This window comes from Phalacrocorax aristotelis, chromosome 5 (genome assembly GCF_949628215.1).
Source record: "Phalacrocorax aristotelis chromosome 5, bGulAri2.1, whole genome shotgun sequence".
Lineage (NCBI taxonomy): Eukaryota > Metazoa > Chordata > Aves > Suliformes > Phalacrocoracidae > Phalacrocorax > Phalacrocorax aristotelis.
This window is the reverse complement of record NC_134280.1, coordinates 54,821,568-54,845,551: the sequence shown is the minus strand read 5'-3', so window position 1 is coordinate 54,845,551 and position 23,984 is coordinate 54,821,568. Positions and strand designations below refer to the sequence as shown.

At 40.7% G+C, this 23,984-nt stretch overlaps 1 protein-coding gene across 5 annotated transcripts; it reads right to left on the bottom strand.

Annotated features, from left to right (window-relative positions):
* Positions 1-2,124: 2,124 nt before the first annotated feature.
* SPTY2D1 (SPT2 chromatin protein domain containing 1) lies at positions 2,125-22,655 on the bottom strand. 5 transcript variants are annotated; one of them, XR_012660764.1, is made up of 7 exons: positions 22,417-22,655; positions 13,321-13,435; positions 9,589-11,217; positions 9,229-9,366; positions 8,652-8,805; positions 7,911-7,988; positions 4,817-5,792 (listed from the first exon to the last, which is right to left on the bottom strand). XR_012660764.1 is itself a non-coding variant. In XM_075094629.1 (6 exons), exons 1-6 carry the CDS (start codon positions 22,474-22,476, stop codon positions 5,696-5,698), a joined length of 2,133 nt encoding a protein of 710 aa, XP_074950730.1. In that variant the 5' UTR covers positions 22,477-22,655; the 3' UTR covers positions 2,125-5,695. The 5 variants fall into 5 exon arrangements, 3 of the variants coding, with proteins under 3 accessions (XP_074950730.1, XP_074950731.1, XP_074950732.1); XR_012660765.1 differs by having other exon boundaries at positions 9,311-9,366; XM_075094629.1 differs by lacking the exon at positions 9,229-9,366 and having other exon boundaries at positions 2,125-5,792.
* Between the last annotated feature and the right edge of the window lie 1,329 nt (positions 22,656-23,984).

Below are 23,984 nucleotides of genomic sequence, written 5' to 3'. Positions count from 1 at the left end.
TCACTGTATGTATTCAAAACCATAGCATTTTGCTAGCAGTACGAGTCCTCTTACTGTTTTCTTTGAGGCTTGGTAGAGAAGATGGTTAATTATACAGAAAATAGGCTGTAGTTTCTCAGATGCTAAGGGAGAGGGCAAAATAAAATGACAGCCTTGTGGAACTTGGAGCTACTTCTACAGCATGAGGGTTTTGAATTTTATTCAGCTCCACACAAGAGGAAAATGTCATTATTTTTACTGCCTTAAACTTTCTTACTGTAAATACCAGTCTCATTCTTCTGCTTGCATGTGGGCATCCTGTATCTCCAAGTATGCTAGCTTAGAGCAAAGCCAAGGGAAAAGGTTTTCAATAATGTGAACCTCTAATTTGGGAAGCATTTCAAAGAATTTTTGCCAGTGAAGAATATCCTACACTACTACGAGTTGACCAAATTAAGAGTAATGGAAGGGAAATTACAAGTTGAACTCATACATATTAAATGCTTTGGGCAAAATTTGCACTTCTGAAATATGCTCGAGTGATTATCCCAGATACTGAAATTTGGGGAATAAATGAAGACCAACTGCAACACAAGTGGCAGGAGCAAGTTTGCTCACAAAACCCAAGCCAGCTTCTGCTCTGGAAATATCACAAGAGCATTATTTATCTCAGTGCTCACCTGTTCTGAACAACCAGTAAGTCACCTGTGTGTGTGAACTACACTGTGACTATTTTATATGTCATAACTATCAGTTTAAAAGCACCATCCAACCAAAGCTGGATTTAAACCAGCAGTTCTGAGGTATGCCAGACCTCATTACCAACTGCATACGGCAGCAAATAATCTTCTACAAAACAGTTAATTTTTCATGCTAGTTTCAGCATCTCTCACACTGCTCATAAACAGGACTCCTGTAGCCCCTGGCTGCATCACACACTCTACACTGCCACCACCACCTTCCCTTCGTACATGGAGCTAGCAAACAGAAGCCACGCTAATAAAGGGTTTGCTGGTTTGCTTATTTTGGCTGGGGGAAGAGGGTTGTTAATGACAGTACATCACTGTGCATGAACTCTGAGGATTCACCTGATGTGACCAGGCTGCCTGTCTATGTATCACTTACAGTCACATTCAAAGGCTTTTTGGATCACTAGGCTCATGGAAAATTATATGTTTCCATATGCATTTCAAGGGCTAAGAAAAGGCTACCTGTGGGATGACTAAACTGCAGTTCTGTCTTGGGGAACTAAAATGTTGTTTCAAATAAATTATAACTAAACTGTTCTCAAATGAGAAAAATGTATTTTTTTTTCCAAACCTGAGTAAAATAATTTTATTGCTTCCAGAGAATTACAGCTTTAGTGGCTGGATTAAGATAACCCTCCATGTAGAATCACCCTCCACCTGAACAGAATATATTTGCTTTGAAATTATGACCAATTACAGCTATTAAGATACATTAAAACTCTCAAGGGAATTCCATACAAGGTTATTCCAAACAAGGTAACATATTTCATACCTTCAAAACAAGGTACCCGAAGGACACTGATTAAATGCTGATTTGCAATATGATTTAATTTTTTTTTTAAGGTACACAAGAGTGCAAGCATTGCTGTTTCAAAGGAAAGGCAGGTGGGCTCACTTCGATGTGTATTCATTCATCTATTTGGAAGTGGGTTGCAGCACTAGCTAATCAGAACAGTCACCTGTGTTTACCTCTACCTGTCAAAGCAGTAAACCATTCCATAGGAGACAGCAATTGAGGAAGCTCAGGTTCTTTACATGGGAATAAGAAAATCTGAGAAAGATGCTGCTTATGCAACTGGAGGCTGAAACACCACATGCCAAATGAAAGCAATTAAAGGCAACTGATATGCTTGTGTGTACTATCATTCTAAAACGCATGTACTTCCAAATATGTATCATATCAGAAGCCTACACTGCAGGAGACATCAATGATTCAGATCTTTCCTGAATGCTTAAGTGACTAGTTTTTCATACATTCTTGCTGGCTGCATGAGAACAAGAGAACAATTCTTGGAGAACATTCAGCCTAACGCTGTTGTGTGTGACAGCCCAGAGGAAACCATCAGAAAAGGATTCTGAAAAATCTTCCATAAAGTAAACCAATGAGAAATAGCAGTGAAGTGTTTAATGCCTGTGATTTATTGTATACATACTCTGCAAAACTTATATATGCATTTGGTGTGTGCAGAAGTATACACTTACACTTTCTTGACAGCACCAGAAAACAGTTAAGCTATGTACGAGTTTTTAACCTGATTTGTCACATTGTGTAAAAAGACATTGTGCACAAATGATATCCCCAAAGAAAAAAAAAATTGGCTAAAACTAGAAGCACCCTTATTTACACACTAACACTTTAATATTGCATCACACCCACTCACCAAAATAAATAGAAGTACATTCATCACAATTTAAACACCAGTCTCTCCATATATTTATTTTTTCTGACATGTTTTGGTCTCCAGAAATACGCTATATCTAGAAATATGCATCAGCTACTAGATTATGTTACAAAATGCAAAAAATTAGAAAAATTAGTTTTCCTGGACAATATTTTGGGCTTTACACAAAAATAAATCCAGATTTCCATAGAGATCTCATATACTTCTTGAAACATTTTAAAGCACAGCACAGAGTTGCACACTAAGGCTTCCTGTGATATGCAAAACCCTGGCCTCCAAAAGACATCACTGTAAAGTGAAATACAGGTCAAGTGTAAATAGAAGACATTTTCAAAAAGAGTAGTCATCAATAGAAAGTGCCCTTCATTTGATTTAGCATTAGCAGTAAAGAAGTAGCTACGGTAATTGTGCAATCAGAGCCAGACCTGGAAGGGTTTTCTGAAAAGTATGTCATTTCACACTATCAAGTTTAAGGATACAGAATCTGAGATAGCAGAAACCAACCAACCTTTTTATACTCCTACATTCATTATTTTTTGACACAATTTAGAAAAAAGGCACATTGTCAAACAGTGAATTAAAAATCTAACCACCAAACCAGAATTTCATTCAATACAATTAAATCATTAGCTTAACAGCAGATCCTTATAAACCCATATAAGCATTCTTCCAGTTTTTCTTGACCTCAAATTCAGATGCACTTTGGACAAGTACTGAAGTACTCTCATTAGATTAATACTATTAATCTGGCAAACAGTAAACATGTTTTTGAATACAAGGTCAGGAGTTAAAAACCCCCAAATTTAGTTCCTTCCCAGCCAGTTTACAAATATGCAGCAAATGCAAGCACTTTAAAACCCAAATGTTTGTACAAAATTTGAAAACCATGAGCATCCCATGCCAATTATGAGAAAGTACTTCTTGACTGTAAAATTACAAACATGTCCTTGAATAATTTTTCATTGAAAGAGACAAAGTTTAAGCCATGATCACTGTGTGAAGAAACAGTTATATAGTGTCTTAGGGAAGCTAGCAGAGTACATACATTCTAGTCACCACCTAAAAGACAAATGACAAAGTGCTTTACAGATTAAGAAATTTAACTGATCTTGCATGGTTAAATAATCCAGAGAATGGTGAAATAATCAGGTTTTATTTAACCTGTATCTATCTGAAAAGCAGTTCCCAACTGAACCAGTTTTTAATTAATGTATTTCTTCTGCTTCATAAGAGACTTTTTTCCCAACCAGGCAGGAAGTTGCTCACAGCTGATACAGCTGTCTGGGTTGACAGACCTAGAGCCTTTCTCCAGCTAAGAAGTGAACTAAAAAGTTAAAAACCCAGTAACTTGATCATGGTCCCAGCATTCATTGTCTTGAGTGGCTAATTCTAGGAACTACAACAGAAAATTTTAGATGGTCCCAGTGAAGCAGAGTGAATATGACACACTTCTAGACAAGCAGTGAGGTTACACTATCTTGCATGGTCTCAAGTGCATACACTGAGAAACAGTTTTAGTTACTATAGAAAGTTAAAAATAGAGGAGCAACGATGGTATCTTCATCTGGTCTCCCTGTCAGCTAATACTGAATTAGTTTATAGAATCTATCCGAACAGTTTACTCATGTCAGTATTTTACTGAGGCAGTGAAATGCTACACCATTGACAGAAAATATCTTAAAAAGGCAATTCTGTTTTTTCTTACATTAAGAGTCAGATGTTGACACTTCAGCAGCTTCCAAGATGGTTCCTTACAGGTTGCTACCTGACCTGCTTCCTAGAAGCAGCACAGTTAAGAATAGCCCCTGATAGGAAAGGTTCCTGTGTTGTTTTTCTACAAGGTAATTTTTCCTTTTTATTCCTTTATTTTCCTTTATTTTCCCCCCTCCCAACAAACACCAAAAGCCCTTTTTGTACTTTGCTGAGTACTTCTAGCACTAAAATGTAACAGCCTCACAGCAGCTGAAGCCTGAGGTACTATCAGTGGAGTCCTGGAGCTTGAGGCAAAGCCGAGTAGTGATACTGGTGGGCTTTGAAGGGCAGCCTTCATAGGGAAATCAAAACAGATGCAACACCAGATTTGAGCTTCAGATTCTCAGTACAACTCCTGTAAACTTACATGAGCCCTGTGCTGATTGTAAACAAATTCAGTTACTGAAAGAAACAGTCTTTAAGTGCATAGTTAGAAATAATGTGCAAATATGGGCATTAAAGTAACTGAACTAACTCTCCTGCTATATGGAGCATTTTAGATTTTTGGTTTGATGAAATTCGTCACAAGTATTAACTAGTTAACATGAAGCTGTTAATACTGAAAAGCTGCAAATACATTCTAACAAAATTTAATTCTGATGTGCTTTCTAAATAGTAAACCTAATTAGATAAATGACTGCTTCACATTTTAAATCATTTCACACATCAGATGTTTAATGCAAGAAAAAACATGTGCACTGTACACAATTTGTAAAAGCAGCAGAAGCTGTTAAACAAACGTGAAGATTTACAGGGCAGGAAAAGAGTTCCCAAGCATACGCCTGAGCCCAAAAGTAAAGTTACATACAAACACTAGAAATCCTGTTTTCAGGGTGTGTATTTATCACACTGAATTAGACTGGTACAGGAATTCCAGACACAGCAAAAGCCAACAATCTTTCGGCCATACCTATAACTGTACAATTTGCAAGTGACATGCACTTTTCTGTTTAGATATAAAGAGGTTCAAATTATTTTTGTAGGTACTCAAATCAGAAAATGTGCAGCATTTTATTGCTTTGAACATCTGTGGCAATGGCTGAATTTACATCCAAGCTGCTTCCGTACAGCAGATGACATTTCAATACTTTGAGGCTCAAGTTGGGAGAGAGTAGGATATAGAACAATTTCTCCAAGTCTCAAGAAATATCAGGGAACAAGAATGCTATTCCTTTCTTTCAAGTGAATGCAAGATTGGTTTACTGGTATATGGGCCCACACAGTTCCGAGTCAGTGCATAGCTAGTCAATATTACTGCTGGCATCTTGAACTGGTTTAATGAATGGAAACATCTCCTTATTTTATTCCACTTAATATGCATTAGTGCATTAATCTCTTCATAAAAAACCAACCCTGGCAAGTATTAAAAATAAATATCTTATTTAGGTCAAACTAAAGCCTTGCTTTTCAGTACTTTAATCGCTTTAAATATTCTTTTGCCCTCTAACAAGCAAATGGAAACTGAAGTAGAATAAGAGATGTGTGGAGGCAGAGGGTAGCAGAAACATGAACAAAGTCAACACCATAAGTCAGTTAACGTGTCCTCAGCTTCTTAGACTGTCTCTTGCGTTTTAATTCTTCTTCTTCCCGTCTCAATTCTTCTAAGTCCTCCTGAACACCAAGTCTCAAACTGTCAAATAAGATGAAATACTTTACACACTGCTACTCAAGCAACATGAAATTTTACTTCTACCCCTCCCCCAAGAAAAGCAATCCTAAAATTACAGCTGATCTGAGCAGAAGTTTTAGATCAGTTCAACAACCAAATTCTCTTCAGTTATAGCAAGAATACAGCTTTGAGAAAAGAAATCAAGATTTTATCATTAGATTAGAAACAAATCTTTGAGGGAAAAATTAAAGGTTTTGTTTAAAAAAAATCAATAATGAAAAAACTCTGATTTTAATAAGAAAGGTAATTTTTCTAAAAAGAAGCTGCTGAAACACATCCATCAATTCTGCCCAATGCAACTCTTGCATATAAGACATAGCAAGACTGACTCTCATCAACTTCTGAGTACTACCTAAACCATACCCTTTCTCTCCCTTGCCAATGTAAATGTCAAACAGTAGAGAAGCAAAAGACTTTGTTGCAACTTCCTACATTGTAGCTACCTGAATGGTGCCCCAAGCACAACATTGCTCACTCTCAGTCTATCTAGCTGCCATGACTCTGGTAAACAGACTCTGGTAATACAGCATATTTAACTATGTCCCTGCATAATTTCTTCAGCTTCCTGGAAGCCAGTATATTGAAAGTGATACTTAAATATCTAATCTCCTCTTCAATAAATAAGGGCCAGATTTGCTGGTTTGATACTATGGGTGTTGCAAAGTTACCATTTTGTGATCTGCTACTGCCTCAATTGCAGCTCTACCAAGTGCATTTGTACATCCATAGCTCATTACGAAGCAACATGAGGCAGTGTTGCATGCACCTTGTTGCAAAAGGTTCAACCACATGACTACAAGGATTCAACTGTTCTGGGCTAAACTGCTCCAGTACGGGCTCTAAAACAGATTTTATGCCTAAACAAGAATAGCCAAGTCATCTTGAATTCAGGAAACCGCAGACATCCAAATTAAGATTGGAAACAAACACATCAAGTATCTATGTGATCAAACTCTGGCTTGAAGCATAACTTTTTATTTCAACTTAGAACAACTAAATTTTAGTGGTCTTGCTTGGTTAGAAAGAGTTCCTCATTTCAATTGTCATAACGCTTTTAACTAGTCTCAGTGAAAAGCAGCTAAGCATTGAAAATAGTTAAACTCAATTTTACTTAAGTTTCTTATCTTCCCTTCCTTTATGCTGGCATGGTAGTTAAAAGTTAGCCAGGTATCCAACTCCACAGAACCTCAGTCTAGGTCTTCTCAGAGAATTTAGTCAATAGCAACATCGCTGTAAAATGCCAGTTGTTTCCTCTAACTCCATTTAACAGACTATAGCTTTGCATGAGCTGCAGCTATTCCCTAGGAGCAAGAGAAATAAGAACACTATCTCTTCAGAAAGACGCATGTTTCCAATGCTGAAGGCACCTTCTGAATAACAATATAAAAATTCCAGTAGAACAAAAAATTCGTTAACTCAGTATATTCCAATATTTTCCACTATCTATAAAAACCTCTTATAACTTTCACAAGATTGACCCACCAGTCATTAAAAACCAGAAAGAAAATCACTTTACGAACACCAGGTTTTATAATAGCAACACAAGAATTGTGCAGGCCTAGAGGCCAACACCAATGGTCAAAACCAATATGAAAATATAATCTTCGTATTTTAAATCACTGATTGCAAAAGTTTGGCAGAGTACTTTATATATACATAGAAATACACACACACAAACATGTGTATATAGGTAAAAACAAACAAATCTCCTTCTACTCCTCAAACTAGCAAAATATTATAATGTTTGGTACAAATTGAAGTGTTTAGCATTTCGACTGAAGTTTAAAGTAATTTTTAAAAAGGTCTTTGGGCATAAGTTGTTGGGGGGTTTTTGTTTTTGTTGTGTTTTTTTTTTAAACATGCAAAGTTTGCAATGCATGAGAATGAACATACACTATTTACATTACTCACCACTGCCTGGCTGACTTTCATCTTTACCTAAGCTTTCTTATAAAAAAAATAGTAAGGCTTATTTACCTCTACTATAAAAAAGCAGGAAATATCCACTCTAACTTTGCCCCATGACTTGGGCAATAAACAAGCTTCCCACTTTCTAGGTGAGTTTAAATCTATGCATACCTCCTAGCTTCTTCCTTCTGTTGCTCTCTCCAGCTGCTCTCCATATAACGTAAGGCATAATCACTCTCATCTTTGTATCTGGAAGGTAAACATTAGTTTTCAGCACACTAGAAATCCATCCATGATAATGTACAGTTGAATTATGAATTCACATACCTTCTTAGAAAAAATAATTACCTTGCCATACGTAGATTTTAATGTTTTGAAAGAATCTAAGTTACAAGCCTTTAAAATGCTTGCTTTCTTATAAATTACTGTCAGACAAGAGGGAAGTATTTAAATAAGCCAAATAAGAGCCTTCATTTCGAGCAGTTCCTAGTCGTACCAAGTTAGATCCTCTTACAGAAGAGGTAACACTATTGCATTTAGCAGTTCATATTCAGGTAGTTACATTTGATGAATTCTGAAATACTGCTGACTGCTATAGAAAGCTTTTTAATATCCAATAATAGGAAAGAGTTACTATTACACAGGTGAGGCATTGAAGAAGCTGTGTTTTCCAGCTATGTCCTATTGCAGCAAATTATATTGCTCTCCAGAAGAGCATAGCAGGCAGTGTGCAAATTCAAGGTCTCTTCTGCACAGAAGCAACTCTAATGCTTATTAAATTTCTGCAAAGCAAAACCATTTTTGGATACCAGCCCTTCCCCTATTTCTAATGCATTTTTATTTGTTGAACTACGTTAATGTCTGTTGTTCTGTTGCTTGTTCTGTGATATCTTAAAATTGACTTTTTCTTACCTTTTCCGGTCATAGCCAAATATTTCCCGAATATGTTTTGATATTTCTTCTTGAGGTTCCCCTTCATCTTCGATGAAGTCATCCATTTCAGAGTCATATTCATCATCATCATCATCTATTTGTCTCTTGTAACTAACAGGTGGTCTTCCAAGACCTAAATCAGTAATTAATAACATTACTATAAGATTAATTTAACAGTACTTCTCCTTGCTATACCTCAGGCACAGCCATTTTACAACTCTGGACTTCAAGTCAGAAAACCTCTGCCTCAGGTTAACTAGCAATTCTCAGAAACTCAGTAAAAGGAAATACTTCCTTTAAGTTGTGCTATAGATTACATGTCAGTATCACCAACTGCATCCTGAGGAAACTAGCAGACATAAGTCTATGTTCTTGTTTAGGGCTTTCTAGGCACTTATTTGCTAGAGTCCATGCTGCTTGTTTCTGTTCAGAAAAAAATTTTTAGAACTGCTTGATAAGGTGAATTTGCCAAAACACTAAAAAATCAGTCACAGGTTTGCTGTGTGGTTTTTATTTTTCATGTACCACTTTAAGCATCTGTTATTAAGACACTGACATTTTAAAGACTAAGCATAATTAACCAATGCAGGCAGTGAATCCTTCAATTCTTTTCCTTCTAACAGCATTCATGTACATACATCCATCCATCACAGGCTGCTTAGTTTTCTTTCATGTAATCCTTCACACCCCAGGCCTGTATTTCAAGGAATATGAACACAGGTAAAGATAAATAAAAAGCTGCAAAGCAGGAAAAAAGCATTCTACTGTTAAATGCACTCTTTAAAAGACAACTATGGTATTTTGTCCAAGTCTTCCTAATTGCATCTGTAATTGTCAAAGACCCTCAGGGACATCGACTCAGACATAAAAATAAAAACGAAATAATTAAAAAATTGTTTGCTCTAGAACTTTATACCTTGTGGATGAAGTACAGGTCTATGCCCTTGAAAAGGTCTCATTCCATTGATCTGTCCATTGCTAGGTCTTGTGACTAGGTTTTTAGAAGAAATAGTTTCTGATACAACAGTACACTTCGGTTTTACAGTTGTGCCCAAGCTGCTGCCTGGCCGCCCCGGTCCCACACTTGGGCTGATGCCTGGTCTTCCCGGGCCTATTCCCAAGCTGCTGCCTGGTCGCTTGGCTCCCGTGCTTGGATTGATTCCTGGCCTTCCTGGTCCTGTTCCCAAACTGCTGCCTGGTCGCCCAGGTACAGTGCTTGGCTTGACTCCTGGCCTTCCTGGTTCTGTTCCCAAGCTGCTGCCTAGTCGCCCAGGTCCTGCATTTGTGCTGATGCCTGGCCTTCCTGGTCCAGTGCCCAAGCTGCTGCCCGGTCGCCCCAGTCCCATGCTTGACCTGCTGCCTGGTCGCCCAGGTCCTATGCTTGAGCTGCCAGCCAGCCTTCCAGGTCCCATTCCTGACCCACCACCCAGTCGCCCAGGTCCCAGGCTTGAGCCACTGCCTGGTCTTCCAGGTCCCGCAGCTGAGCCACTGCCTGGCCCTCCAGGTCCCGCAGCAGAATTGCTGCTTGATCGCCCAGGCCCCGCACTTGAACCGCCACCTGGGTGTCCAGGTCCCCCTTTTCCTAAGCTGCTGCCTGATCGCTTTGCACTGGAGTTGATTCCATGCTGAAGGGCTGCAGCATTTCCTGATTTTGTTTGCGCAGACTTTTTCAGGCTGGATTCTTTAGCAGATGGTAGCCTCTGAGCTCCATTGGCTGCTGGTTTTGAGGGCGGCACATGAGAGCTTGAGCCAGACTTTCCAATACCATTGATAGGTAATTTACTATGACTGCTACCAGTAGAGCTTTTTAAGGAGCCATTTTGTGAGTTTTTTTCCATTTGATCAAGTCTGGAGGAAGATGATGTCCGTGAGTGTTTTTCAGTCAATGCTGGTGCTTTGGATTTCTTATCAGTACCACTCATAGAAAATGACAGACTGCCTTTTGGTGTGGAATGTTTATCTACTGAGCTTTTGTGAAGTTTTGTATTTAGAGATTCTTTCTGAGAAGTCACTTTTTTTGAAGAACTGGATATCCCCGTGTTCTTTATCTCCTTTTCACTCTTTTTATGCATTTCTACTCTTTTGTTTTTGCGTCCCAAATACTCCCTCTCTCTCAATTCTTCTGCTGTTCTGGGTCTCTCTTCTACCTTTTTCACTGCTTTTATTTCCACCGGTTCATATTGTTTTTTTTCAGCAAGCCTTAAGAGCTCTGCAAAGTTCAGAGGTGCTGGTGCACTTTTGGGAGGTGCCTTTGGTTTCACTGCAACTTTGGATGGTTTCTCTTCATATTCGTCCTGCTCATGCTCAGATTCAGTCTGACTGTATCCAAGTTGCTCAGTTTCTTCTTCTGGTGCATACTCAGCCTCTGGGGCCTGAGCAACATTCTCACAAGTCCTCCTCTTTTTAGGCTTCTCTTCAACAGGAATGCCATTATAGCCATAAAAATTATCCTTTGTTCGTGAGGCCATAGCTCTTGCCTTTCTGTCATGTTTCAGTTCAATACGTCTAGCCAAGAGTTGTTCTTTCTTTCTTCTTTCTTCCAGTGCTGTAAAAGAAAACCAGGAGAAAGTTATGCAAAAGCACTACTTTTTATTTCGATTTCTTCCAAACCGATAAACCATCTAGGACAATAAGTTTAAAGATATCTGCCCAACAGCTATTCAAAATAGACCAGAAAGTCATTAGAGGTCTGCCAACAGGGCAAGCTAACCCACCTGAATCAGCTACTCTGACAAAGGCAAACAATTAAGTCAAATGCAGCTATTGCAAAACCCACTAAGGTTATTCAACAATGCTATGCAAACTAAGGAGAATTACTGTGTGAGGAGGTGCAAGACTTCTGGGATATCTGGGTAATGGAAAGATTTCTGAGACTGGGCAAGAGAATTGAGACCGTAAAGAATTCACTATCAAATGTTTAAGGGAAGATGAGAAAAGGGAGGTAATCAAAGAGTATTGGGGGGCTAAGAATTGGAAAACAGGCTGTGTGTGTGTAGAGGAGCGTAGGGGAGAGACAGAAGCAGCCAGCCACAAAGCAGCAAGCTGCTGGTCACTACATTTGTCTGGCAGAGACCTGTGCCCTATCTCCACAGTCTGTGCTATATTCTTACTGAACTGTTTTTAGTTATTTTCTACAGAAGCATGCTCTCTATCTTGAGTCTGTGTGTGATCTGCTGACAAAATTCAGGCTGAACTAGCCAGTGAATAGGATGAGAGGCCTGAATGTCAGATACTGGTGATGTTACTGCAAACACATATATATTCTTGGAAGAAATAGAATAGTGGAGGAGTTAGTAGTGGTTAAGAAAGGATCACAGGAGTAGAAACTAACACCTGAGAATTTTAACAAGGTAGTAAATAATGCTTAGGCCAGATAAGAGGGTATTATCAATGCATGCCTCACTAACAACCTCCAAGACTAACAGTGGAGACATTGTGCCACAAAGATGGGTGTGAAGGGAAGGGAAGGCCAGATGTGAAGACACCAGTAATAAAAGGGAACATCTTGGCCCAGAAGGCACCGAAGCACAAAACTGGAGGAAGGTAGTTCTGGCAGGGGAGATTGCCACCACCAACTCAATTGAGGGACAAAAGGACTAACCCCCCCCACTCCCCTTGAGCATGGGCAGGTGAATTAAAATCATACTGTAGCTTTAAATTTAAGCAAAGAAAATACAGACCAATGGAAAAAGAGGATGCTCAGTCAGGTCAATGATTGTGTGTTAGATAGGCATGGTATGCTAGCTTTCGTGTATAAATGTCAAAATGAACTCCAGTAGGTATGCACATTAGGCAGAAGGATCCCCCAAGCATCCAGCATTGCTATAAAGAGAACACCTGCTTCTTAATTCTGCATTGGTGTTAAGAGGTTTTTTTCCCAATTTCTGTGACAGTGAGACCATGGGAGTGGGTGCCAAATACCAGAAAGCCTCAGGAAAAGCATCAGGTCCTAGAAAATTGATCGGGCTACTCATGCAGTGAGTACCTGTAAAGGTACCATCCCCTGCCTATGCTATTCTATTGTCAAGGGCTGTGACTGTACAAAGTGTGTGCACATGCAGGCCTACATGGAATTCATGCTCAGTATTGCTTCTGGCTGGACCCGGCAGCAGGGATAAGGAGCAGGCTCATGACTGGCCCAGGCAAGGAGGAATACCCTGGGCCATCCAGTCCATCAGATTTGGTTACCTTTCACAAAACATTAACATTAGAAGCAGCGCACTATTAGTTTATTCTATTGACTATTTATAACAGTGTAAAAACTGTGGCTCAAACAAAGCCTCTGCCATACAAATTTAAAATTCAGACCGTATTAATACACTAGATTAAGATATGACAGAACACTTACCATATCTTCCACACAGATAAAGCTTTTCAGAGTTAAGTTACCAAAAGCCCAGGTGGTTTCTTGCAATATCTCTTCACTTTAACTACTTCTCAATCTCCAACAGTAAATGCTAGTGTAGCTGATTAATACTAAACTCCTTAGGAAAGCATGCAAACATCCCTAATCCCTATGTAGTGCTGGCTTTCCCTCAGCATCAGTTATGTGCATAAATTCCAGAAACAGATTGCATGAGCTTTGAATAAGGTAACAAAGTCTCAAAGAGTCAATGAAAGTCTCCCACAGGAAAGTCTGGACTGTTACCTTTTTTTCTTTTTTCTTCTTCTTGCCGTCTGAGAAATGCTTGCACTGCTGCAGACTCTACACCCTTGACTTTCGGAACCTTTCTGGGAGGACCAACAGCCAAACTGTACCTTTTCTGCAAAGAACAAAGGAAAATGACAGAAAAGTTAAGAAATGTAAAAACCAAAGTTTTTAAAGGGGAAGAGTTGCGTAACAGTCATGTACTTGACTTAAAGCATAGAGATGGTACAGAATAAAGAAACAATGAATTTGCACTGAAGCCAAGAGTTGTGACAGATAAACTGAACTCCTAGCCGTTCTTTGGTTCAGGCTGGCTAAGAAGCATTCACCTCACATTCTTGGGGAGAACCTGCAAGCTATAAAGCCCCTGGCTCATATACAAGGGAGTGAAAGAGTCCTGAAAAATATTTAATTCCATTTTCCTTTGTATGTTTCTTCTATGCAGTAGTTAATAAGGTGACCCTTGCCATCAAGCTTATTGAACCTTGTCAAACCATTGTTAAAACTCTCAAATTCCATCAGACTTTCTGAACTCTGTCAAACTATTGTTTTATCTCAAAATATATTGCTGCTTCTCTTTTGAGAGGTGCATTCCACTCATCCATAACAAGAGTGCACTCAGCTTTCAGAACAAATGAACATGAATCCAGAAGACAGGTAAGAAAACCAAGACCAATGAGCAAAATGCAGTAGACTGAGAAAGAATGCAACAGCTGCATCAGAAATGGAATAAAAATGTTTCAGTTCAGCCTTAGTCTTTGACCAAGCAGGAAACAAAAGCAGACTACAGCCCAAGTTGCCAGTCTGTTCAATTCCAGACTGCAGATTTACAGGTCCATTACAGCTTTCAGCTTTTTCATGGATACGCATTTCAGTTTCAGGTTATCTTAATCAGTGAAAATAAATAAATCAACTCAAAAAATGGAATTACTCCAAGGGTTGGAACTGACTTCACCAGCATAATTGGTAGGTTGATCTAAAACCAGTGGTATTGATTTTAGTTCCTGCTGTAGTGATCTTAAACAGACAAGTACTGTACATCAAGGAGTTAGTGATCTGCATACCAGTTGACCTGAATAGGCACAGGCCTGCACTCTACTATACCTACCACTTGAGACCACTGGATGAACTCAGCAGACTAACTGTGACAAAATATGCAGCCCCCACTTGGCACCTGGCAATTACACCACATGTAATTCGTAATTTGCCAGGAGAAAAGAAGGCTCCACAGAGACCTTATTTCAGCTTTTCAATACTTAAAGGGGACTCAAAGATGGGGACAGACTTTTTAATAGGGCCTGTAGTGGTAAGGACAGGTAATGGTTTTAAGCTGAAAGAGGGTAGATTCAGACTAGATAAGGAACATTTTATGATGAGGGTGGTGAAACACTCAAACAGGTTGCCCAGAGAGATGGTAGATGCCCCATCCCTGGAGACATTCAAGGTCAGGTTTTTTGATATGGCTCTGAGCAACCTGATCTAGTTGAAGATGCCCCTGCTCACGGCAGGCAGGTTGGACAAGCTGACCTTTAAAGGTCCCTTCCAACCCTAACTGTTCTATGATTCTAGGTCTCACATCTTGAAGTGAAACAGCATCCTTTTGCTTGGCAGTGGAAATGATAGAGCTGTTTACTTCCAAGAATATCCTATAAAAGCTCTGACTACAATGCTCATGACCCTCACCAGACAGGATTTGCAGTTTGCCATGCCTCAATGTCTGTCCAGTGCTGTACAACTCAGACTTCCAGCAGCGGAACAGATAAAGTTATGTATGCTATCCCTTTTTTCCTTCTCCTATTATGGATTAAAATTACATTTATTGGAGATATGTTAAGAGTCTGGGTGCCTTTCTTACTGGGATCCATAACCCACACTTGCACTAGTGTGCTACACCTGTTCAGACATTACCTTTCATAAAGGTACCAATTATCAGATTGGGGTTTAGAATCATAAAATGGAAAGAAACAAAGACTTTTTAAATCTTCTTCCCACAAACAGACTAGAGAAGATAAACAAAGCAATGAGAAGGACAGAGACACTTGGAAAGATAAACACAATAGAGGCCAGTTAAACCCAGAAGCAGAAGGAAAGCAGAATACATTTAGGAAAAATCCAACTCTATTTGAGGTTTGGGGTTGGTTTTTTTTTATTTCAGTAGTAAGCCAATGGATTAGAACCTAAACCAAGACCTTCCACAGAAAAGTTCTGATCCTCACCAAATGAAAGAGCTGTGAAATACTGTCCTAAATAAAAACAATATCATTAATTAAAAAAGCCACACAAGTCAGTATTCTCAAATATCTCCCTATCCTCATACAGCCTTATGAAACTTAATTAGAAAAATTAAAATATCTGGTAAAGATACCTACATCTGAATGTTTTAGAAGCAATAATCAGGCAAGCTAGTAGCATAACTCTCTACAGATTTCAATATCGTCCAATGGAAGCCTTCGCTCTAATTTCTAATTCACTGAAACAGCAGCGCATGAATAGGTTCTTGGATTACTTTAATTACTAATGTGCAAACCCATACGTTATCTTGTATATACATGCACTAAGAAGCAAGGTTCAGAAACTCATTTCTAAAATGCAGCCAAAACAGGCTCCAAGAAGGGCATCCACAATAACAGCTATTTGTAGTCACCTTTAGTAATTTCTGAAATTACTAAAACAAAATTATGAAGATACACCATCCACATACATTGCAGTAGTAAAACCTGACGTGTTGCCTCATCACATTAAAGACCTACTACAGTCAAGCTCATTTACCAAGATTCACCTCTGTACAAGAGAGTTTACCACAATCTAAGAACTGATTTTAGTAAATCCTTACCACTGGAGAAGCTCCAACCCTGAACAATTTTTTGGTACTTGCAGTTGAAATCATTAGAATTGATCATCATCACTAGGACTATTTAAAGGATGATAGCTAGAGCTGGGCCCCTCTCTTCTGGAAGCTGAGGTCCTTCCCAGCTTTTGTGTTGTTCAGACTGAAAGTATTGCAAGACCTAACTGTCCAGGAAACCTGAACCATGATGCCATACTGCCTTTTGATTTTTGTTCAAATGTAGCCCATGACTCAGTAGCCCAAAGTAATCTGGCATGCTCTATCTAAATCAGAAGAGATAGAGAAGCAAAGCAATCCATACATTATCAGTGAAAATCCTTTCAGAAAAAGGTTGAAGCAAATTAGTACCTTCGGGATAATCTGAGGACAATCTGAACAATCTGTAGTATACTCATATTACTATAATGTCTATGTAAATTATTTTTTCCCAAACTTAAAAATGTCATGTTTTTCTATTGGTAACCTAATCTGGCAAAACTTGGTTTAATTATTCAGTTTCTACACAGCTTTTAAAAACAGACAAAACAAAGCATTTTCAAAACAGAGGATATGGTTGGACTCGATCTTAAGGGTCTTCTCCAACATCAATGACTGATTCTGAAAGAGTTTTAGGCCTAAGGAGCGCCTTTCAAAACTGCTAAACAGCAGGGACAAATGTAGATTCATCTATGCTGTTAGGAAACCTTATGAAGAATTAAAGTGGTGGGGAAGCAGTTTTCAGGCTTTGTTCTGCTGAACTACAACCAACAGTCCTATCTAGGAGCAGGTTTGTAAAGCAGCTTGACAGACATGCTGTTTTCTGACTGCCACTAAAGTTGCAAATTGTGCAAAATTCAAGATTTAAGTCTTCTTATAGGCAGCATTTCTTGATATCGACCAACAACTGAAAACACAGCTAAACGATTTGTAAATGAATACCCGTTTTCTGTTCTGTGAATCACTACTATTGTTGACAGAAGTTTTGTTCACCTTCATTTAGAAATAGCATAAAATAACCAGCTTAAGTTTAGTCTTTTTAAAAGCACTGAACCATGCACATGTTCCACAAGCACTGATAAAGTGTTTTGCTTACAGTGCAAATGAACATGTATCAGATTCCAGGTAAACCAGACAAAATAAACTGGGGCATATCACTACTTTATCATCCATGCAGCAGCTGCACTATTCTGGCTTTTTATAGCTATCACCAAGTTGGTTAAATCAACAGAGAAACAAGCGTTTAGCCTTTATGAGAGAGGAGATCAAGCTGGTCCCAGAACACTGCGCTAAAGTTGTAAACACTGGTTATCTCTCTGGGTAGAGCCTAGCAACAAGCTCTAAGCGAGTATGAAAGTGGGCACTGCTTTACCCAAAGTAAAAAGTAACAGCTGTCAAAGTGCCTTTCTTCAAGTGTGTACCCTCAAGAAATATCAAGTCTTTTCCTACCAGTGATTAATATTTCTCCTGGAGTTTCTCATTTTTTTAACCTTCATCTCTGCAAGCATTGCCATAACTACCTTCCTAAAACTGCCTCTCCCAGAATCTGACCAATGGTTCTTTAAGAGTATGGTGTAAAGTCCACTACAGTGCAAAATCCTATTTGTTTTCTACTTACAGCCAGAATAAACTGTTTCAGTGGACTATCTAGTGTATAGTTACATGAGTGACAAAGCAGATTATTTGATGAAAAGTATACCTCAAAACGAAAAGATTAATTAAAAAAGACTGGTATTAACATGGCAAGTAAACCCCCCCCACCCCCCAAGCTGTATGTGCCTATACATTCACACATGCACACTGACTTGTGAGGTATATTGGTCAGATATAGTTTACAGACATTAAATAAAACACCCATCCACTAAATGCAGAGTGCCAGTGTCTTGTAGCCAGCCTTGGCCAGCAGGCAAGCTCCAGGCCACAAGTTTAACTGTATAATCTGCAAATATGGTTGTGCTCTTATATCACTGAATTTCAAGTGTGGCACACGATCTTGATACAGTTGCTGATCAGTGCTGTCGTCAGCACTCAAGTGCCAAATCTTGGACTGTACAACAGATTTTATAAAATTATTGTAAGCTTTGTGGCATCCAAATGAAGCTCCATTGGGTTTAGACCAAATACTAGACCCAGACACAAGTAACAGAAGTACTATTGCCTTTAACAATGATCAATATTTATACAGGTGGCAACGCAAGATATGAGTGATCAATTCTGCCAAACTGGGTTCTCAAGTAGAGCACCTCTGCAACTAATAATTTTTGCTATGAGCTTGCACATGCAATGTAAAGGCAATTCCACTTGTGCTATCCAGTATGGGCAACTTGCAGAGGTTCTCACAGGGTGGATTTTTTTTTTTTTTTTGCTTATTTTTCAACAGCAAGTTGTGGTCCCTGGACAACATTACAACACTTTTCCTATTCTTCCTTACCATTCATCAAGACATGTAGCCTTCTCCAATGGCAAGTCCCAGTTTCCCCCTAAGTATTCTTCAGGGTATCAATTTCTGATATCACTAATGGTTCATTCACCCAGTTAAGCCACACATACATCCTTGTTTGTGTCACTCCTCACCCAATGCCCTAATACTAGATACTCAAAAGGCAGCTTTCCAAACTGATAAGTGGTCATTTGTGTTAACTGCCCAGGCCTCTGCTAGCATCCTATGCTTGTACTTCCAAGGCCTCTTCCAAGGCCCCTGCTATGGTGTTTGCACTGTCCACTCTGCAAACACCATGCGGAGGTTACCAGAAGCTCACTCTGCAGTTAGACCTTCTTAGAATATGTGCATGTAATGCTTTCTCAACTACTGTTATCAATATCTAGTTATGACAAAGTAAATGGTAGTTACCAAGCATGCTTAGATTTGTTTGATTTTCTTCAGGTTCTAGCAACCCCTACCAAGAAAAAGGCTTTACTGATAAGACTATTTTAACTCTCATCTCCCAACACCAATTTAAGAGGGTCATACATTTTAGCCCTAAAAATGCAAAAATAATTTTCTTAGTATTTTGAAATTGCTGTCACAACACTGGGGCTGAATCATTAGCTGAAAAAATGCAGAAGTTTTTTCTGTTAAATTTTGCTTCACAGAGTAAAAAAAATTAAAAGCATACTTTATGCTTTCCTTTATGTAGTGGTATTGCAGTCCCCATTTTCATCTGTTTATGCAAAGAGAGAGACCAGGAATAGGAAAAGCTGAAAGTTTTACACATTTTAGGCAGTGTTTGCAAGTGCCTGGAACTTAACTATCAAGTTCAGTCAAGCTGAGAGCAAAAGCCCTCTGCACCCCTTGCCAACTTTTTACACTGCATATCTTGCAGTTCTCCTGGTGTGGATGCTGATATAACACAAAGCATTTCTAGGTCCTGTTTTGAGCCAAGTTTTAACCACATAAGCACACGCACACCAATTGAATAAGAGTCTGATTCTACAACAGCAATCCGTACTTCACCATATTTCTCTTTCAGGGCTTCTCTTGCCTATGGGCACACGTTCAATAGTTTGTACATTACAATTTCATGGGGAGGCTCTGTAATGCACAGGGTCCTCTGAACAAACTCTGGGATTTTGCTACAGTTTTACTTCACAAATGCTTAATTTTTGGTAGCTGTGTGTATTTGTCATCTTTACTGGAGGGTATTTTGTAGCAATGCATGGTCACTGCACATCAGTGACTTAAAATGAGACCTCAGCAAGTGCTGACGTGGAGGACAAGCTGTTTCAGTTTTGGGTCACCTTTTTGTGGTTAAATACTATTCTGTATCAGATTTTTTGCAAGTTCTGTACAACAGAGATTCATCCTCAGTTAAAAGGAGTAGGGAGCTATATGAGATAATTTCTAATAAATTATTAATGGCAATAGAAACAAGGTGAAATAAACTAATTACTTGGTTCCAAGTGTACTCAGTGTTTTTTAAAAACTGCAGTAGTTTCATATTTTTAAGAATATCTTCCACACAAACATCTTGAAATGCTTCACCACATCCATTATGTCACATAATACTTGGGGCATAACAGAGTATACCAATCTCACCAAAAAGAAAAGAGTGACCTAGAAAGTATTCACATCTTACTGAAATCAACATTAAACCTCATAACTGGTATCACGTCTAATCAAAGCAAGATCACACTGGAAATCTAATGAACTGGTAACACGAACACACATAACAAAACATACAGAAAACACTGAAGCCCCTATGGAACATTGTGAGAGGAAAACCAGAGCTCTTTTCAGCAACTGCTGTAAAGACTATTAGCAACACATTAATAGCTTATACACTAGTTCATGTATGTACTGTTTTATTTAGAAAGAAAACCTGATGCAACTAATAAGTCACCAGACGGCTCATTTCAGCAATATTCCTTTTGAATCTGGATTTCCACAGGGAGGTGAACAAGCAGATCCGTTTTTACAGGGACATGATGCAATACCTGTTTTACACAGGCCCCTCTTATGATACAAGACCATATTATTTCTTAAACAGATTTTTTCTATAGTTTCTACTTTTGAGATATACATACTGCTTGTGCATGTTGATTTATTTTTAATTACAACAGGCATGGAATATTTACTTTAGTGCACTGTAAAGTTTAAAATAAACTTCTCAAAGGGAAATTCAAGGAATATGCTGATTAATGCAGGAACTAATATTTCTGGAAACCTGTTACCTTTACATGGCAGTAGGTTTTGTATTTAGTCTGTATAGTATTTTTAATAAAATATTTAATATTAATTATATTCTGATTATATGAACACATTTTACGCACTAGCTTTAATCTACCGGAGTTATTTTGATGTCCATTGATCAGAAAACCTCCACAGGATCTCTTTTGAAGCCTAACATCTACAGATAACCTCAAGCAGTGCCAAGCGCAGCCCCACTTTTGCTCAAAGACTAAGGACAACTTTACAATTCAAAGCTGCACTGCTAGAATGGCAAGAAACCAAACTGCTTCAGCTATGGATTGAATTGTACTCTCACTCCACGAGTTAATCACATAAGCAAATCCTAATCCTGCCTTTTCTAAAACGAGTAACAAACCCCTCAACCATTGCACAAGCAGCAGGATTGCCTCCCTTACCCTCACATCTGCAACAGAGAACAGAGAACAGAGTACCTTTTACAAGATTTTTAAAACACGAAGGAACCTGACAAATTATGCGTATCTACCATATGGTTGGTCCCTATTATCAACTAGTCACAACATTAGTGAACATTACTGAAATTTTACTAGTGATATAGAGAGACTGAGATACTCTCTATTCTCGAGTCTCTCCATTTCGGCAGTGTCAGAACTAAGGAGTATGCTTTTTCTGTTTTTCCTATAGTTTATGCTATAAACAACTACTCTCATTTACACTGGCTTAAGTGAGCTCACCACAGAAACACAGAACTCTGGCACTCTGTTAAAGACTGGACAGGAAAAGCATTTCTCCAGTTGGTGGCTACCAAAAAGAAAATATTTTTTATCCAAATAAGATCGCATGACTTATAACTTGGGTCCTGCCAAAGGAATGAAACCCAGTATACTAATGTACCAAAAGGGCACAGGCCCCTCCTACTGCCAGACCTCGTTCAGCTAAGTGGGTTATTTCATACAGAATCAACATAAAACTGATCACGTGAGTTAAAACACAAACTGCCGAAATCCAGACTTCAGAGCAATATTCATAATAAACCAAATGCCTTTCACCAATCATCCCCGTACAGCTGTCGCAGGCTATTCCTTAGCAATGTGTACAAAGGTACTGGACGACGCAGCGCATTCATCCAAAACTTGTCATTCTTTGTCTCCGGGCCGCATTTGAGACGTGGCCGACTTCTGTTTTCAGAGGAAACAAAAGGACTTATCCCACTTCTAGCCGCCGCCGCCCCCCCGTACCACCGATTTCGCTCTCAGGACCTCGGTGTTTTCGGTGACCAGACGACGCAACCCCCGGCCGCCCCTTCCCAGCCCCGAACGCGCCGAGACACGCAGGGAGAAGGAGCCTCGGTTCGTGTCGTCCCCCCAAGCCCGCGCCCACGGGCGCTTCTCCGGCCCCCGAAAGCGAGCACCCCCGGCCTGGGGCGGGCGGGCCGGGCGCCGGTGGGCCGGAGGGAGGCCCAGCGAGACCCCTGACGCCCGGTGAGGGGAACGCGTGGCCCCCGCATCACACAGGCCGGCCCGGCGCCGCCGGGAACCGCCCCCCCCGCCCCAGTGGCCGTAACGGTCACTGTGGCCCGGCCTCACGCCCTCCCGGTCCCGGTCGCCGCCACCCCCACGCTCACCGGCACCGAGTTCAGCCCTTGCTGCTCCGACGCCATCACGAGAATGTTGTGGAAATCCATGGCTAGCTCGGGGCGGGGGGCGGCGTGAGGCAGCTACCCCGCTCCCCTCCGCGCCCGGCAGAGGCGCCGCCGACGCCCGCCTGTCCCTGTCGCTGTTCCCGTCCCCGCCCGCCCCGCAGCTCGCCTCCGCTCGCTTCCGGCCGCCGCCGCCTACCCTTTATATCACCTCGCCTCCCGATGGCGTCACACGGCCCGCGCGTCACTTTCCCTGTGACGAACGCCCCGCCTCAGGAAACGCGTCCGCTGGAGCAGGTGGGAGGAGGAGTAGGAGGTGGACGGTGCGGAGAGGCGTGCCGTGCCTCTCCGTGAGCCCCGGGGTAGCAGAGGGCCCTGAGGCCGCTGCGGGGGCGGCCTGATAAGGGCTGCCGGGACCGCCCCCACCCCGCCCCTCCTGGCCCGCGCCCCGCCCGCACCCACCCCACCCGCAGCTGGCGCCGCGGCGAGGCTGAGGCCGGGGTGCGTTCCCGCGGGGCCCCCCGCCCGCGCCGCCGCGCACCTCAGTGTCACTCAGAAGCACCTTGCCAGCCCCCGGCCTTGGCACAGAGACGCGTGAACAAACCAACAAGAATCACTACGTTTTGGTGGCGGTGGTTGGTTGTGGTTTGTTTTTTTGGTTTTTTTTGTTTTTTTTTTTTTGTTATAGCGGCTCGCTGTTCCGTGGCGGTGAGGTCGGTGCGGTTTTGAAGGGGAAAAGCCGTTTGGGGCGAGGGGCGGTTGCTCCGAGGCGCTCCCTGACACCTGCCCCCGGCATTCCCGGTGAGCGCCACGAGGTCAGCTCCGACTCCCAGTTCAGCTGCTGAGGGGAAGGAAGCAAAAGGCTTTCCGAGCAAATCCAAGATTTCCAAGTAGAAATCCTGTCGCAAAGGAGGAATATGTGTTAATGTCTCTGCAGCGATCTGTCTTGGCTTATCTTGAAAAACGGTGCTTGGCTTCTAGGGATGTCCCAGTTCCAGCAGCAGTGCATTCCTGGCTGCGTGAATATCACCTGATAAAACAGGGCTCCCAGGAGTAATGCTGACCTTCAGAGTGGCCAAGCAAAACACTGTTCAAATAGTTTTCCAAGTCTCTTGACAACCCAGAACATTGTGCAAGAACACCAGCTGACTGAAGACTCTAACCTTGCTTCGGTTGTCAGCTCTTTCCCTATTACTGTTACTTGAGATCTATCTGACAAAAATTCCTCTGCTCCACGCTGCTTCTCATAGAAACCTGGCCACTGAAAGGAAGCTTCTTTTTCTTCATCTTATCCTTCTTTAACATACATTCTTCTTTAACATTGATATCACTTGACCATTCTTTACTTTCCGTTCCTCCGGGTTCCTGCCTTTTCCAGGCTCCCTTTGCCTCTTTGCTCTCCTCACTTTATTTCTACCGTATCTGAAATTCCTTTCTGGGTCTAACTATAAGGCACGTTGCAGCCTGGTGTAAACACCCAGTGTGGCCCTAATTGAGGGGAGGAACACGACAATTTATTTGAGGCACTGCACCAGTTAACTCCCAGGGCTTTT